Below are 17,569 nucleotides of genomic sequence, written 5' to 3'. Positions count from 1 at the left end.
GGGACTGCTGAGAGCAACTCCTGGGACCCCAGAGGACCACCCAAGAATCACACCGTGTGCCCAAGAGCGATGTCCAAACGCTTCTTGAGCTCCAGCAGCTCGGTGCTGTGCCCGCTGCCCTGGGCAGCCTGTCCCAGTGCCCGACCACCTCTGGGTGCAGAACCTTTCCCTAACCCCCAGCCTGACCCTCCCCTGTCCCAGCTCCGTGCCGTTCCCTCAGGTCCTGTCGCTGTCCCCAGAGAGCAGAGCTCCGCTCCCCTCGTGAGGAAGCCGCAGACCTCCACGAGGCCTCCCTCGCGCCGCACAACCCCGTGCCCTCAGCCGGGATCAGCCCCCAGCCCCCCCGTTCACTCCCCGCGCCGCCCGCCCGCCATTTTCCTCCCGCACCCCCCCGCGGCCCCGCCCGCCATTTCCCCTCCCCGCCCGCTCAGGCGCGCCGCGGACAGCCCGGTGCTGGCAGCGGCGTCGCGGGGGGGGGGCCTCGCGGGCCGGGCTGCGGCGCTCCCAAGATGGCGGCGGGCCCGGGGCGCTGAGGCGGGAGCGCGGTGCCCGGTGCCGCCCGGCGCCGCCGCCATGCTGCGCTCCAGCGGCTACTTCCGCGGCATCGACTGCCCCTTCCTCGGCTCCGGGGGGTCGGGGCCGGCCGGGGGCCCCCCCTGCCGCCGGCCCTACTGCCATTTCCGACACCCCCCGGTGGCGGCGCGCTGCGGAGCCCCCGGTGCGGCCGCCGCGTTGGGTCACGGCGCAGGTACGGCCCCGGCCGCGGCCTCCGTCCCCTCGCCGCCTCCCTTCTCCCGGCCCGAGGCCGCCCCGGGTGGAGGAGGCGCCCCCGGGCCTCGCCGGGGCCGCTCGGTGTGCGGAGAGGGAGACGGGGGCCTCTGAGCGGGGCTGGTGCCGGGACGGAGGGGTTGTGGCGGGGGGGAAGGGAGCGGGTTCGGCACGCTCGGGCCGCGAGGTGCTGCCGGGCGGCCCGCACGAGGTGTGGGTGCTCCATACAGGTCCTGCGAGGGGCGGCTGAGGGAGCTGGGGGTGCTCGGTCTGGAGGAGGCTCAGGGGAGGCCTCGCTGCTCTCTGCAGCTCCCCGAGAGGAGCGGGGAGCTGGGGGTCGGCCTCTGCTCACAGGTAACTGTGCCAGGACCAGAGGGAGCGGCCTCGAGTTGCGCCGGGGGAGGTTCGGGCTGGAAACGAGGAGACATTTCTGTCAGAAAGAGCCGTCAGGCCTTGGGATGGGTTGCTCAGGGAGGTGGTGGCGTCACCGTCCCTGGGGGGTGTTCAAAGAGAGGCTGGACGTGGTGCTTGGGGACATGGTTCGGTGGGTGACAGTGGTGGGAGGGGGACGGTTGGACCAGGTGATCTTGGAGGCCTTTTCCAGCCGTAATGATTCTGTGGTTCTGTGATCCTTGGAGGGGGTGAGCCCAGGGCTTTGAGCTCCTCAGTGTTTATGGGAGGGTGCAAGAGGACGGAGCTGGTCTTTGCAGTTTGTGCCCAGCGACAGAACGAGAGGCAACGGGCACAAACTGAAGCACAGGAGGTTCCGGCAGGTTATGAGGGGGCACTTCTTTACTGCGAGGGTGACAGAGCACTGGGACAGGCTGCCCAGAGAGGCTGTGGTGGAGTCTCCTTCTCTGGAGATAGCCCAAACCCGCCTGGGTGCCATCCTGCGTGACGTGCTCTGGGTGCTCCTGCCCAGCAGGGGGGTTGGACTGGCTGATCCTCAGAGCCCCCCCCTCCAGCCTTGGCCGTGCTGTGATTCTGAGCACCCTGCTCTGGTGAAGGCTGTGATCTTCGAGGATCCCTTCCAACCCAAACCATCCCGTGCTCACCGGCAGGATCCCGCAGGCACCGCCCGACCCACGGGCGGTGGGGAGCAGCTTCCTGCAATAACCGATCGCCCGAGGACAGCCTCCTCCTGTCGCCAGGCCGCCGGAGGACGGCTCTGTTCTCATCCCTTTCCCTGTCCCCCCAGGCAGCCGAGCTCACGTGGCAGCGAGGCGTCGGGGCGGCCTTCCGACCCGCCGACCCGCCGTGCCGCCCGTGGGCCTGGAGGTGATGCAGGAGCTGCGCCGGCGGCTGCAGGTCCTGCCAGTGGGGCTGTGGGAAGCCCCAGCAAGACTTCAGCGAGGCGTGGAGCGCCGCCAGCTCTCTCAAAAAGAAGCTTGGCTACGGAAAAGATAGCTGTTGTTCTGCTCGCTTCTTCCAGCAACTCTCGTCATTTTACTTAGTCATTATTTGCTGATCTGCTTATGCTGCTGGCAGAGAAAAGCCTTCGTTCTTCCCTCCAGAAGGTTGCTGCTCGCTTTCTTCTTGTTAAAGCTGTGTTATTCCGGTAGGCCATACGTGCTCGTGCGTGTGGTCTAACGACCTCAGGCCAAAGTTGTCAAAATAAAGCACAGCTTATCACTTTTTATTTTAAATTGTGCTTGCTTTACGTTGGCTTATTCATAAACTTGAAAAATTAATGATTCTTTGTGTCCCCTGATCACCAGGTCATCTTACCATGACAGCTGTCTAATTTAAAATAAATAAGCATGTTCAAGACAGTCACAGTCAGACACATACACTATTATGAAAACAAAAATTCCTGCCTCCTTCAGTGCTCTATTGAATTTGAAAAGCTCTGTAGGGCCCTTTAGGCGTGCTTAATATTTTAGTTACCTTTCAGTGCCTTTAAATATCTGCAGAACATCAGTTTTAGAACAAGGTTTGCCCATTCTGGGCTCCCACCTGAAACAGCTGCTGCTGTACTAAATAAACCTGGTGCTGGTTTTGCTTTTTGAATAGCTTCAAGTTTTTGCTTACGAAACGGGGAAGCAAAGGTTGGTCTCTAGCAAAACCTCTCGGGGCACCTGGAAAGTTTGTGCAGCTTCTAATGGTGGTTAAAAGCGTTAACGTGAGAGCTGAGCGTGAGTGGCAGTCTCTGGAAGAAGTGATCCCGGTCCCTCTCCTGCTGGGCCTGGCTCGGATGCGTTGGCGACCCAGGAGCAGTCCGTGTCTTAGGGAGGGTGAGAGGTTTGTTGGTTGTGTTACGGCTCTTAGAGAAGCTTCGGCTTTTTGAAAAAGAAAAGCTGTAGCATGGGTTTAGTTTTCTCAGGTCAAGTGTCTGCCGCTCGCCAAAGCAGCCGGCTCCCGAGGCTTGGCTGCAGCCGCTGCCTCTCGGCGCCTGCTCTGCCTCCTCCCCAGCCCCTTGGCACCTCGGCGCGGCTGTCACAGCCATGGCTCTGCGCATTCTGCCTCCGCCTAGGGATGGACTTGAGTTGTTTTTTTGTGTTAATTTAGATTGAGAAATGGAAAATAAGCGAGGAACCTGCTGCAGAGCGCTGAAGCTTTAGAAGGGTGCTCTGTAAGGTGTCAAACGTCTGTAGGAACAGAGGATGCTTTTGCTGTTATTTTTAAGCAGTGCCGAGGCTTAGCTTCGGCTGATGGCTTCAGATGTGGTGCTCCTGCCCTTCCTGCTGAAGCCACCTAGCCTGGAAGGATGTGTTGAAGACTTACACTAGAGGGTGCAGTAGTGCAGCTGCAAGCAGGCAACCATCTTCTTGAAAGCAGGCTCTCGAGCCAGCTCAAGTTGCTCCTGGTCAGTGAAGCTGCCTGTCTGGTTTTAAAGCAGCCTTATAAGAGGCATTTTTGACCTATTTAATTGCAATGTTTAACACACAAGCTTTAAAAACTTTTTTTTTCTTTGCCGAACAGGTGGTTCCTGCACCAAGAGTTCCAGTGTAGATCTGCGTTTTCTGGGATAGAGCCTAGAAAAAAAAAAAAAGAGAACGTCTAAAGAACCAGCCTGCGAAGCATATTGATTCGAGGCTGGTGTTCGCTTTGATGTTTGAGGATCACCTTAGGACTGGCAACAACCCCAAAACTCCTAGTAGGACTTCTGTGGCTTTGAAGTAGCTTTTGAAAACTGGGGAGGGGAGCAGGCCGTGGTGGAGGAGGCTGGGGACATGCGCCGGGTGGGGCGGAGAGGAGAGGGATTAGTGGGCTGCGGCACTGTCCCCCACCTCCTTGTCGCTGTTGCAGACTTCCCGAGGAGCTTGGTGTTGGCGATGGGTGATCCTCATTTCTTCTGCGGCACTCTCGTGGTCCCAGCCACCGAGAGGGCAGCGAAGAGGCCTCCGTGCCTGGTGGGGACCATCTCCAGCGGGAGGACGGAGCTCGCTCCCCGCCTCGTGCTGCTGTTTGCGTGGGGCAGGTGTTCGCTTTCCTTCCCCTCCGAAAGCAGCTCGGTAAATGCAAACCGGGCAGGCGAGGAGGGAACCGGTGCGACGCGTATGGTGCACGGCTGAGCGGGGCTTTGAGCTGTGCGAGTGCTTCGTGCGAAGCCTGTTCCAGTGTCTGTGTCGCAGGTGTCTGTGCGGCTACCCGAGGCCTGTGGGAACGCAGTACCGGCTGAAAGCTGAGGCCGGTGCTGAGCGACAGCCTCGCGGCTGTGGTATTTCCACAGTGCTGGTGGTGGGCTGAGAGATGGGCCGTGAGCCTCTGCGGGGCTGGGAACCTGGGGGTTGCAAATTCTAATCCTGACTTGGCTGAAGTGCTTTTTCCATCTACCAAATGACTGAAACCCACCTGCTTCAGAGCAGGATGAAAAGATTATTGAATGTGTGTGAAGTGCCTTGAAAGCGTGCTGCCTAAGTAGGAGGGAAGAACTGCCTTCAGTCCTAAAAGCGTCTCTTCAAGAGCTGTGGAGGAGAAAAATAGGTCTCTCTTTAAAGTCTAGGTCCTGAGTATGCCGAAAGACATAAAAGAAGCACAGTGCATCTCTTGACAAACATCCGAAGGAAACCCAGCTCTGGTTTGGTGGGTTAGGAAGTAGCTGTCAGGAGATGCTTGAGAGGCGGCTGTGTTCTGAGCGCAGAGCAGAAAGCAGCAGCCAGGTCTGGAGGTACCGGTCCCTCTTTGTCTGCTCTGATCGCGGCGGTGGAGGAGCGAGGCTTTCAGCACCCTGCCTTGCAGCACTTGAGCCTCGAGCAGCGCGTGGTGACGAGCACGCGGCAGTCCTCCCCTGTGGCCCAAAGCTTTCTGGCCGTGCGGATTTGCCGTCCGGATGGGCAAAGCTCTGCAGGTCAGCTCTGGACGGCACCTTTGAAAGGTGTCTGGGCAGGTTTCTGTGGCACTGTCCAACGGAGCTTTTCCCCTCCGGGTGATTTGTGCCACCCAGCCCCCGAGCGAGGTGCTGTAACAGTGCCGTCTGGCTCCTGGCAGGCGCTGACAAGTCCTTGGGCTCGCCTCCTGGGTTCTGTCGGTCCTGCCACCAGAGCGGCAAGGGCCCAGCGAGACACTTCATCTCTCCCTTCAGCCAAAAAAAACCCAACTGCACGGGGTGGCCGTGACTTGTATGCGAAATGCTGCGCAAAATGATGCTCGATAAAACCTAAAGTGGCTCTTTAAGCTTTAAAACCTGACTTTATCCGTCCTCAGCCCACGCGGTGCTGTAGGACCGAGGCCGCAGAAGAGTCTCCAGGTGTCAGGAGCGTTGTTCAACGCGATGTGGGGCTGTGTGATGAACCCAGCGCTGCTGGGTGGGACCAGCCCCTGTGCTCTGTGACTGCCCTCGTGCCACGTATCGCGCCGGGCAGGTTGGTGCCGTGTGAAGGACGACAAGTCTGTAACGTCTTTTCCTTCCTGTGGTTGCTGTGCGAGACCAGCTTCTCATAGGAAAGTGCTTTTGTTGGTACATTTGCTAGAAGGGAAGTGGAATGAGCAGAAATGGGGAAAGCTGCCGACAGCGGTCGGTATTTCTGCGCCGGGAGGGGAGGTCGTGTGGTTCAGGGCCGGGTGCTCCCCTCATGGGTTGTGGGGGGACCTCGCCAGGGCTGCGTTTTTTCCTCGGTTGTGTTTAGGACAGTAATTACCAAATCGTTGCTGGTGGGTGTTTTCTAACTGCGAGTTTTGAAATGAAGAAGAGAAAACCCTCTTGATGGTGAGGTCAGGACGGGTCTTCTCATGTAAATCAGAGTAACGACCTTCCAGCAGCCGGAGACTTCTCGTCCCTTAACTGAACCGTGCTTGGGGCAGGTTAACTGAGCGGGCAGGCGCAGCTGCGCTGCGAGCTGTGATTTTGTGTGGGGTTGTGGGGCAGGGCGCTGCTGACTTGGAAGGGCAGGTGCGGGGGGCAGAGCCGCTCAGCGGCGTCCCCTTGGCCGTGAGCTGCGCTCAGCTCTTCCCCTCTCCAGTGTGGAAAGCAGCAGTGGGGAGGTGGGAGCAGCCCTTCTCCGCAGAACCAGAAGGGTGGTAAATGCTAGAGGTGCAGGGGCCTCACAAAACCAGAAGGATGGTGAATGATAAAGGTGCAGGGGCCTCCCGGAGGCACCGGGGTTTGCGAACTACCCGGGCTCCCCTCTGCGCACTGACGGGAAATCCTAAAGGATTTCTTTCTCCAGTGTGAAATATCTTCCTTGACATTTAAACTCTTCCTCTGATTTCATTCCTCGAGTCAAACGCTGCGGTGCTGCCTTAGTGCCGGAGAAGCGGAAAAGCCAAATTCAAAATCCAGGATCTCCCAAACCTCTCCGTGGGAGCCCCGTGGTGGGCGAAGCGGCTGGGACGTGCCGGCACCCAGAGAGGCAGCAGCGCTGGGCGCAGCCCGGCACGCAGCGAGGAGCCGCGCCAGGCCCTCTCCCTGCCCCGCAGCTCCTTCCCCACTGGGAGCACTGGGAGCAGGAGGGTGGCGTTGGGCTCGGGGCGGCCCTGTGGGGCTGCTCAGCACTACCCCAGGCCGGCAGCTTGGGAAAGCACCCTGCTTGCCACCTTGCGTTGCTTAAACGGAGTAAAAAGCAACTTGTACGGTAGGAGGGGGGGGGGAAGGAGATGCCAAGAAGTCCCCAGGGTGACAGTCATGGTACTAGGAAAGAAAGAAAGAGTCAAAAAGCCCCTGCAGAAACTCGAGTAAAAACCAATCTGACTTTGGAGCAAATGAGGGTGAAGGCGGGACTTTGGGGTGGGAAGTCCTGCCCTAATTGTCTCTGCAGCCCAGAAAGTGCTGTGTCAGCACATGGTCAGCGTGGCGTGCCATAAGCCTGTGCCGGAGCCTCAGCTGTGCCAAGCAGATATTCAAAGCCTCGAGTACAGCATGAACAAATATCTGCAATACTTACTGACCGCGGGGAGCTCAGGTAATTCTTTGAAGTTTTGGACATCCTGGGAAGCGAACGTGGGTTTTGTGTGGGTTGCAGGATGTGAAGCACCTGCCGGAGAGGCAACTTCTCCAGAGAGGCTTCCCCTGTTAGCCATTCATTTAACATGAGACCTCGGTCCTCGGCGTTGTGCCTGTGTTTAAAAGCTACAGACTATGCAAAAACTCAGCCCTGCTCCGGCAGGTTTGCTTGCACGAGGACTTTAGTTTCACGGTGAGAGCTCGCCTTTGTGTTGAGAGAGGATTCGTGCTGAGAACCAGGGAGTGTGTTGGCTAAAAGAGCCCGGGGAGCCGCAGGTGTCTGCGTTGTAAAGGAGCTGCAGAGTTTTAATTTAGGCTTTTGAGGTAACTAAAGCTGGACGGGTTTTAAAACCAGTTTATATTTTGGTGTTAGCTCTTTGTAGGTCACAGCTGAAGCTTTTCAATGTTGTATAGCCTAAAAGGTTTTTGTCTTTAGTTTTTAACTTTGTTTTTCAAAGCGTCCAGTTGTGACTGTATTGAAATACTTTTTTTTTTTCTTAAATGGGAGTTCTTCCCTTGAAATAGTTAAAGAAGTAAGACAGGTGCTGAGAAGATAACTTATCCTGAGCAAGTCAGAGAGAGGCTGGAAAATGGAGGGAGTGGAGGGTCAGGGGTAGAATTACTGCTTGTGGCCATGGTGGTCACCAGAATACTTGGAGGTATTTCTTTTTCTCTTCGTTCTTTGAAAGGAGAGTTGCTCTGCTGTTTGAATTGAGAAGCAGATCCTTATTTTTACCTCGTGCTTGCACAAGAGAGGTGGAAATGTTTTCCGGTCTGTCTCTTTCTCGGAACCAGAAAAAGTCTGTTATTTTGTTCTTTTCCAAATAGTATTTCAACTTTTCTCGCATACTGAGAACTAACTTTAAAGCTAAAATGAGAAGGGGAGTGGAAAAGTTCTCCAAAGAGTCCAAACACTGACTGTCCAGATTCGTGTCCCATCGGTTTTAAAGCAGCGAGACGCCTTCTAGCCCGCGTGGTGCCGCGCCGCCGGGTCGGGTGGCAGCCTGGGGAAGAACCGCGATACTTCGGGTGCCAGCCTTGGCTTGCTGCCGCCCCCCGGGTAAACACACCGGTTACTTCTCGTGTCCTTTCCGAGGCTAGGGGAGAAAAACGTGCTGAAGTGCTGTTTCCCCTTCGGAAAACGTTCCGTTTAACACAGATATCGACGTGCCTCTGGTGCTCTTTGCCTGTTGTAGCACCCGAGCGGACGGGACTGTAAATCGCTGCGGTAATAGAGGAGTGTGAGCGGTGGCTTTTGCACGGGCTGAGCGATGGCTTTCGCACGGGCCAGACCATTCTGTCCTGGCTTCTGCATCCTAGAGTTAGCTGGCATCGCCGGGGGAAGCAGTGGCGGTCCCAGGCTCCCTCCGGGACTGCCAGTGAGGCTGTCAGGAGGGCGCAGCATCACACGCGGTAGGCTCGAGGACCTTCCAGGTGCCTCTTCTGCTGCACCGGAGGCAAACCTCTGCACAGTCGCGTTTCCTTGAATGAAAGCAGGAGCCGCGTCCTGCCTTGTGAGCTGCCATGCGCGCTGTGCCCCGCCATGTCCCTCCCGACACGAGCGCCGCCTGCTCGCCTCCCTGCTGCTCCGCAGCGTGCTGCTGCTTGTGCCGGGACGATCGTCCCCGGCCGCTCTCGGCCCCTGGCACGAGCCACCCGTCCTGATGCTGGTCGCGGGAGCTCCGGCCAGCTTGGCGCGCCGAGACGGCCCTTCGGAGGCTGGCACCATCTGGTGAAACCATCCCCGGGCTCTGTCACAAGCCGGTTTAAAAATACCGCAGCGTGATGGATGACTGTTCAACCTTTTTTCGGCCTTGCTAATATAAGACTTTCTTTTCTCGTGTTTGCTTCCTTTTTTTCTACCGAAGAAATGATCGCTTGGGTTCATAATGTGCTTTGAAGCTCTGGCATCCGATCCCTCGTATGGAGTAACAGACGCAGGGAGTGGGGCGCGTGGGGAGAGGCCAGCGTTGACTGGACTGACAGTAATACCTCTCCTACCCTGCTCTCCTTAGGCTGGTACAAAGTTACCTACGTTTTTATTATTTAGTGTTAATAATTAAAGCTAGCATTTAGAGAGACGGCGCGAGAAATCATTAGGACCGTGGTTATGTTGAAAGTGGAATAAACATTTCTCTTAGTTCCTCTCACCTGCCCTCCTAGCCCGTTTACTCTGAGTACTTGGTCAAGGTGTGCTATTTTAAATCTCAATGTTAATTATTTCCAAGTAGTTGGATATTGTTAATTGTTGAAAATTTGCTGTGGGTACTTGCGAATGAGGTCTGCGCCAAAAACTGGCATTTCTTTTGCACCGCTTAATAGCGAAGAGTAGCAAAAGCTCAGCCTGCTGGCAAAGCTCTTTTGAAACATTTTGTTCTCGTGGAACTACTGTCTTTTCTGTGAGGCTGAAGATGAAAAGCTTTAAATAATTTTCCAACGGTGATAATTTTTCTGTAATCGCAAAGGTTGGCTGTTTGCTAAGTACTGGCACGGTAAACACAGGCAAGCTGTTAAGCTAACAAGGCTGTTCTGACAACATTAAAATAAAAAAAAAAAAGTTTTTTTTTTTTTTTTTCCAAAGAGGTCTCCCAACAGTTTCCACCTTCCCCATCTCCTGTTGAATGCACCTTTTGTTGCCAGCTCCCAGTGACTCGGGAATGGGCGATCGGCAGTGGTTGCTGTCTGGCCTGTGCCGGTGTCTGTGCAGTTTGTCCGTTTCGAGATCGGGATCGCCATCAATGTGAACGGTTCTAATTTTCGTCTCCGTTTCGTTTAGCAGCAGCCGCTGCTGCTCAGCAGCTCCAGCTGGTGATCTGTCCGGAGGGAAGGCGTTGTCGTCCGCGGCCCATGTGCGTGCCGAGCTTCGCTCCTCTCCCCAAACCTGCAGGCTTGCGGTGACTGGCACCCGTCATACTTTCGGGCTCTTGTGTATTTAAAGCATCTGAAATATGCGCTCTGCCAGGGTGCTTGGTAAAAAAAAAAAGAAAAAAAAAAAAAGAAAAAACAGACATCTTTTTCTGCAGAGTGATTCACCATAAAATAAGTTTTCACGTCAAACAGGTGACCTTGTACTGGATGCCTCCCATTGCCCCTGTAATGCCAGCCTTTGTTGGCTGCCTTCGCCGGCTGCAAAACCCAGAAGGGCCGGGGTGCAGCAAGGAGCCGCTGCCCTGGAGGAGGTCTGTAAGAACCCCCCTGCCTCAGAACGGAGGCCTCATTTTGTAGCACCAAAATGGCCATAACTGGGAAAACAAGCGACCTTGGGTTTTTAGGAGGATCTTTTTTTTTATGCTTCTGCGTACTCTTTTCCCAACCGGCTGATTTTAATGCGATTCGTTTCGGTGTCTTCTAAAGCTGTCTTCTGGTTTAAATAAATTGTTCCCCGAGGTGCTATGTAAATTCTTAATAACTTGGTTTTTATGGTGTTGATGTTAACTTCACCCTTCTGTGTCTCAGAGGGACTATTCCATATTTCTGAGGTACGTTAATTTATTAAAATAGTTTGCATTTTAGAGCGTCCCGATCACAGTTCAGTTCCCAGTCCTACAAGGAGCTGTCATCTCAAGGCTCATTATCTTGTGACTCTCAGGAGAGCGCAGACTCTCAGTTCTACATCCTCCAAAAAGAGTCATTTTGCAAAGTGCTTCTCACTTACTCATTTCGCTGTAGCAGAAGTGCTGCGGGCATCGCGCGTATCGGAACAGCAAGAAGAACAGAGTTCAATTTTTAGTAATTTTCCTTGCCGCGACCATGTGGATCTTCGTATTAGTGTTCGGAATGGAAAGCAATAAATACAAAAGCCGGTGAAAACTCCTGTGAGCTGTGGGGCTGCGAGAAGGGCTGCGTGTCCGGGGGTGCCTGCCTGCGCAGCACGAGGCTCAGCCCTCCCCGCAGCCCTTTCCTCTCCCGGCTTCTCAGGAGTGTAATTAAACATCTAAAAAGGTGGCCTGATTTCAGATAGCGTTTTTAATCCCTCTGACTTCGAGGACCTGCGTGTATGTCTGTGTGGCTTTCCGTGCGTACAAAATTTCCTTCTGCGTGCGTTTCCACTACATTATCCGCAAATGCATCGTGGCCAAAGGTGACTGACGGTCCTGCTTAGTGCCGCGGGGCCCCCTTACACAAGTGGCTTTCATGGAAAAGGTAGCCTTTGATCGGCGGCGCTGGGGTAATCCATCAGGCGTCCTACACACCTACAAAAGAGCTCTTTCATGACGGTATCTCAAAGCCCGCTGGCATTCTCAGAGTTTGTAACGTGTTTTTACACCTGGTTGTTCCACTGAAAGACAATGTGCGAGTTTTATACCCTAGATGAATGACAGAATCAGCCAGTTTGTATGGAAAACCTGATGTAGGGATATATCCTGATGTATGTCAGGGTACATCAGGAAAGCAATTGCAGCTAACCTCTACGGTTAGTTTGGCTGGGATAGTTCCTGGCAGGGATGCAGCTATGCTGGTGGTGTTTATTCTCATTTATGTACAGAGCCGTTGTGCTGGGCATGCTTTCCTCTCAGGGCACCAGAGTCAGATTGTCTTCGACTTTCTCTGTATTCTGATAGATTTAAAACAGTTTTTCCTTTCTGTGCGGACAAAATGCTGTTCATAGAGTAGCTTTGCTTTTTTTTTTTTTTTGTGAGCAAATCTTTAGATCCAGACTGTGTTCTCACCTTTGTTCGCAGGGCACCAAAGACTTTACACTGAACAAATTACCAGCCTCTCTGTTGTTCCTCTAACAACTCTTTCGCTAAACTTCAGGTCCCCACCCTGAGCGAGGGGGTCAGAGCTGCCTCCTCCAGATGTCACTGCGCTGGTCTTCTACCACGGCAGAGCTGGTGGGAAAAGAAGTGGTAGGAAATGAAGTGGGGGTCTGGAGGGCTCCCAGTTCTTTGTCAGCTAATATTTATACCTAACTACTCTGATGTTCTGTTTATATATACTTGCCTTGGTGACGATGCTGTTTGCATCTGCTTTTGTTCCTGTTTTTTTCTTGTCCGTGTTTCTTCTTGGTTTCTTCTCCTAAGCAGGCTCTGGGTATTGCTCTGCCTGCTGTGTGTCATCCGTCCCCTGAGATGTTCGGGGTTGCCACCTTGTCCCTCCCTCTCTCCCCCAGGCAGCGAGCGCGTTCCTGCGGGATTTGTGCCGGGTGTTGCAATGGGGAGAGCAGGGAGCAGTTCCTCCTCCGCAGAGCAGGTGGAGGTGGTGGTTTCAGATCCCTGCACAACTGAGCCAGGAAGAAAGGACTGAAGTCCATGGTTCCTTTGAGGACTGTGCTTCGGGAATCCTCTTTGTGTCTTGGTTGTAAAGCACTTTGCAGTGGGTGGTTATACAAATACACCGCCTTGCTCCTTTTTCCCACCTTTCTGGTCCTGAGCCCAGCTCTGGCTGTCACTTGGAAGGTGATCACAACGTGCGGTGTTTGCCCAGAGTCTCTGCTCAACCGGGAGCTAATTGGCTTGCAAAAAAACCTTTGCAAACCCAAGGGGGTAAAAAGTGTTTTATGAAACCAGAGCCTTTATTTTAACCCAGTCTCTACTGTTCTCTTTGCTGGAGGCTAGTTCTGCCAACTGCTAGACAGGGTTTTTTGTTTTTTTTTTTTTACTGCCAAAGGGAGCTGAGCTGCCAAAAAAATGAAATCAGGAAAAACCTCAGTCTTGTGAGAATGGTAGAAACAACTCCTGTAAACACTGTTCATTCTGGCTGTTGCAAGAAATTCTCTCAGCCCTGTTAGACCTGAGAGGGTTTTTTCCTATCTTTTATCAGGCTGTTTATTGTTCAGTTCTTCTACTTATTCATGTCGGGCGAGCCAGTTTTACTACTATCTTCTAGCAAGGAACACAACATTCTTTTGGAACACTAGCATTCAGGCACTGTGATAAAACAAGCGTTGCAAACTGTTCAAAGTCAAAAAGCAGTAGTTAGCTGCCGATAACATGCTAAATGCAGACATCTTCATTGCTGGGTTCCTCCAGGACTATCGTAGTCCTTCCAGGTGAAGTTACTTCCCTGCCTGTCCTGGGGCAGGCGGATTCCAGTTGCTCTGTACATTCACGTGAGATACTCCAGCCCTTCCTTTTCACCATGAGTTGGAAAGGTAGGTGGGAAAGTTTGGGACGGTGTCGTAGGCCATAGAGAGCATTTATACCTGTGAACCGCTTCCATCTCCTTGTCAAGAGTAACGTTGCAGGACGAGCTTTAACAGACCCTCCAGACGTAAGTAACCATGGATGGGTTGCTTTAGCATTTTCATGCTAGCTCCCTAGGCTGGGCCGTTGCTTGCCGAAATCGCTGCTGTGGAGCTGGGGTTGGAAGGGCCATGCGGCATGGCCAGAGCGTGTCCTGTCCTCTGGGGCTTCAGGGGAGCCCCCTCTTCAGCATTTTCTTCTGGGCTTTCTCCATGGTCCTTGGTCAGCCAGAACAGGAGTTGAAGCTGCTAGCTTAGGGTGACAGCTTTAGCTTTTAGAGCTTCTTGCCATGGGGTAGTCTGTATTTTGTGTATTTTGTGGTTTATTGTTGATTGTAAGCAATAAACCTGTGCTATGACAATAGGGCATAGTGCAGCCCAATTTTTAGCCCATAGCAGAGAGGAAACTTAGATGCCTGGTGCACACCCCAATTCCTGTTGTGGTATGATTATTATTATTATTATTTTATTTTTTTTGCTGTCCCGGTTTGCTGTCCTTGCTGAGCCAACAACATGCAAACAGAATGGGTTTCATCCTGCAGAGCCCTCGTTTTCTGAACGTGAGCAAGCTCTTCTGTTTTCCTTCTAAAATGCGCTTTGCCTTCACTATAAAGCATCAAGTATTTCAGATGACTGTCAGGGTTTCATGAGACACATTGTGATGTAGAGCTTTTATTTGTTTCTTAGAGGTACACGGGGGTAAGCAGCCCGTACCATATTTCTGAATCAAGTGGTAATTGGGAATTCCTGCGAGAGCTTCTGCTAATACCACTCTAATACCCCTCGGTGGTTGCTTGCTGATCACCTAATTGCTATGGAAATGTATGCCCCGGGTGCAGCGCTGGTCCCAGCTGACAGCTCAGCTTTCTTGCGAGCGGTTGCGACGTTTGGTACGAGGCCCAGAGTGGAGCCCAGTTTATGGTGAGGTTAGCCACCCCACGGAGGGCAGCAAAATCATGAGAGCAAGGAGAGAATGGCGAGGGGAAAAAGAGATGGGGGAGCGGCAGCTGGCAGGGCGGAGAGGAGGGGGGTGCAGTTTGCTCTCCAGGCATTGGGAACTCGTGAAGCTGTGCAGGGAGTTTCTGACCTGCTGGGTTCTGCCGCACTTCCTTTGAAGGCAGAGTCACTCCCACTTCGATAAACAAGCTTGCAAGGGACACCAAAACACCGAGGGGTGGATCCTTTCTCAGCAGCTCTTCTCTGCTCGTCAGTAAAAGAGAAAACAGCAGGTGCGTTGCAGGCCTGGTGATGAGCGGTGACTGCTGAGCTGATGTTTGCTCTGGTACCCCACGGCTTGTGGTCCTGGAAGTGCCTGGGTAAGGCAGGCCACCCAAGGGCTCGTGTGAAAAGAGAAATGGGAGTGTTTAATGTGCACATCTTGGTGGCGGATCTTTGCCGTTGAGTTCTGGTGTCCCCTCTGTACCTGCATTTTTTTTCTTTGTAGCAGCACTCGATTTGTCGGTCCAAGTAAGACTCGTTTTCCTGCTGCTGCTGTGAGAAATGCTGAGCTTCGAGGAATATTGGAGGCTTTTCAGTGGGCTTTGGGCATTGGCATCGATAAATGAGAACCTAATCCCCAGTTCTCGTACTGGAATCCTCTGTCCTTCTTTGCTCACTTCATTGAATTAAGCAGATAATTCTGCGCATACTCGGCTCCTCTTGGTCCTAATACAGTGATTATCCTTTAATGCCCCAAAGAATATTTCACTTACAGAGTTTTTTCATGAGTAATAACAGCACTTTGGTAACAGATCTGTAGTCCTTAAGGCCCAGGAAATTTGGGAAACCTAGTCTAGCCACGTACCTGCCACTGGCCAGAGAATGTCACTGGTGGCTTTCACTCTGAAATGTGTATTGTGTAGTAAGGAGAGCACGGCTCTCTGTGTTGTCTGTCAGGATTGGGTTTTGATGAGAGTAAACCTTAGAAAAGACCTTTTCAAAATGTACTGCAACGAAAGTTTTACTGCCAGCAGTTTAGATAAATTATTTTTTCCCTTCTCTTTTACAGAACGGGGCTATGATCCCTACAACCCAGAGCTGCCGAGGCCCTCGCTGGAGGCGGAGGATGATGCCCTGGCTGACGTTACGGACATGACACCTGGCATTCTGGAGCTGGAGCTGGTCAACAAGGCCATTGAGGCAGTCAAAAATGAAGTTGAGAGAGAACAGAAAAAGTATGAGGAGCTGTTGGAAACGACAAAGGAGCTCAGTGCTTCAGAGGCCTCCTCGCTCATTTCCAAAACACCTGTGTCAGCTGCTGTGACACAAAATGATTCATTTACCTCCTTAGAGTATAATCCAGGTAGCTACAACTTTAATAATAACCCAGACTACAATCCTACTCCTCTCGCTGCTGCTAGCCAGTCAAGTAAATATACTTTGGATACTGCGCGATCTAAAGGTAGCTCACTGGAATATGTTCCCAAGGCTGTAGCACAGACTAAAAAATACAGTAGCACTGTCACTAACAATAAATACGTGATTGATGACTCTAAGCCTTCTACAGACTTGGAATATGACCCACTTTCAAATTACTCAGCCAGGCTTCTGAGCAAAGCTACAACAAAGGAGTCAAAGGGGTCTAAAAGAGGTAGGGTCCCTAGTTATGAGGAATCTTACTCTCCTTCACGAAAGAAGCTGTGTGAAATACCTGATGAATATGAAGTCTATGCCAGGTTCTCCTCCTCTGAAGATGAGGCTGATGCAGAATATAAGCCAACTTCTGTTAGTTCACAATCAAAAGCTGGTTCTGAAAGTGAATCAAACGATGGAATATCCAGCAAAGAGCGGAGCACCAGACTGGATGACTTTGCTTCTCAGGATAGCAAAGAAATGGCAGCACAGTATGGCATGGAGGACCTTTCAAGTTCACAGAAAAAACCTTGCCAAAAACTTATCAGACAAGAATGCAAAAGCAGTGAAATCATGTTCTGGTAAGAATGACCAGGAAACTGAAAATAAAAACAAAGACTTGAAAGACAAAACAAAGAGGAGGAAATCAGATGTTAGTAAAGTGCCTAGCCTCAGTGAGCTTGGTAAGAAAGAGAAAAGTAAAAATATGGAAAAAGACAAAATACTCAAGAAGGAAGAAAAATTAAAAACAAAGAACGAGGAGAAAAACTGCAAAGATAAAAGTGTCAAAGTTAAAACTGATGGGAATTTAAAGAAACCTGAAAAACAGAAGTCAGAAAAAGTGGATGGACTTAAGAAAGAAAAATCCAAGTCTGCCAGCAGTAGTTCAGGGAAAAGCAAGGGTGAGGGCGTCATCAAAGGCTCTAGCACGGAAAAGCTGGGCAGCAGCAAGAAAGATTCCAAACTGAAAACAGCCGATGTGAAAAATGGTAAGGAAACCTCTGGTCGTAAAAACAAAGACAAAGGGACCAAGACCCCAGCACTGGAACGAAAGAAAGAAAAGGTCAGCTCTGCGGAAAAAGGAGAGCCGAAGAAGAGTCGGAAGCAGCAGAGCCTGAGTCACGTTGACCTGTTTGGAGATGAGAGCGGGGACGACGATGACAAAGGCAAACCTGTGCCATCCGCTTTACTTGACGTGAGCTCAGATTCGGATGGTGATGACTGTGGTTCAAGCTCTCAGAGTGAAAATGAAGGGACAAAGAAAGTGAAGCGGTCTAAATTGTCAAAGTCGTCATCTTCTTCCTCAACATCTGATGACATCGATTATTCCGTCCTTGAGAAAGACTTGGACTTAGAGTCAGACCCAATGGAAGAGTGTCTCAGGATTTTTAATGAATCTACAGATGTGAAAACTGAAGACAAGGGGAGGCTGGGGAAGCAGGTAATGCTTGTTTGAGTTGGTTGGTTGTCTCAAATCTAAATGTGAGAGAAATCTAAATGTGAGAGGATTCTGGTTTAGTTTAGCGGTGTTGCTGATTTCAAGTAGCTGAAGAGGGCTACGGAGGGAGACTCCACATGTTGGACGAATCTCATCCTTGTCCTGACCGAGTGCTTTGAAGAATTTGCACCTGAATTTACCTGCTGGATTGAAAGCCACTGGGAAATGTAAGGATTCAGCTGCCCTTTGTGTGGAAGGCCTTTACCTTTCAGGGTTGTCAGGTACTTCTGTCTCCATTTGGCCTAAGATCTGTGGCTGGCTGGAGAAGAGGCTTTGGGGAGTATTTTTTTGGGTCTTTCAAAGCTAATTCAGGTTTGCTGGTCTGAGTAATGCCTCCTTGTTGCGGCATAGTTTGGGGAACATGATGGCAGCTAGGACAAGGATG

The 17,569-nt window shown here is 52.2% G+C and overlaps 1 protein-coding gene across 1 annotated transcript in view; it reads left to right on the top strand.

Annotated features, from left to right (window-relative positions):
- The first annotated feature begins 450 nt into the window (after positions 1–450).
- The window catches only part of REXO1 (RNA exonuclease 1 homolog), a 40,284-nt gene continuing 23,165 nt past the window's right edge, over positions 451–17,569 (top strand). The window contains 3 exon segments of the mRNA XM_035569694.2: positions 451–748; positions 15,343–16,217; positions 16,219–17,127. Coding sequence (XP_035425587.1) covers positions 574–748; positions 15,343–16,217; positions 16,219–17,127 — 1,959 coding nt within the window. The 5' untranslated portion in view covers positions 451–573.

The sequence above is a fragment of the Cygnus atratus genome, chromosome 26 (assembly GCF_013377495.2).
Source record: "Cygnus atratus isolate AKBS03 ecotype Queensland, Australia chromosome 26, CAtr_DNAZoo_HiC_assembly, whole genome shotgun sequence".
NCBI classification, from domain to species: Eukaryota; Metazoa; Chordata; class Aves; order Anseriformes; family Anatidae; genus Cygnus; species Cygnus atratus.
Note: the sequence above shows the minus strand (reverse complement) of the source record. Positions and strands in the feature narration are given on the sequence as shown.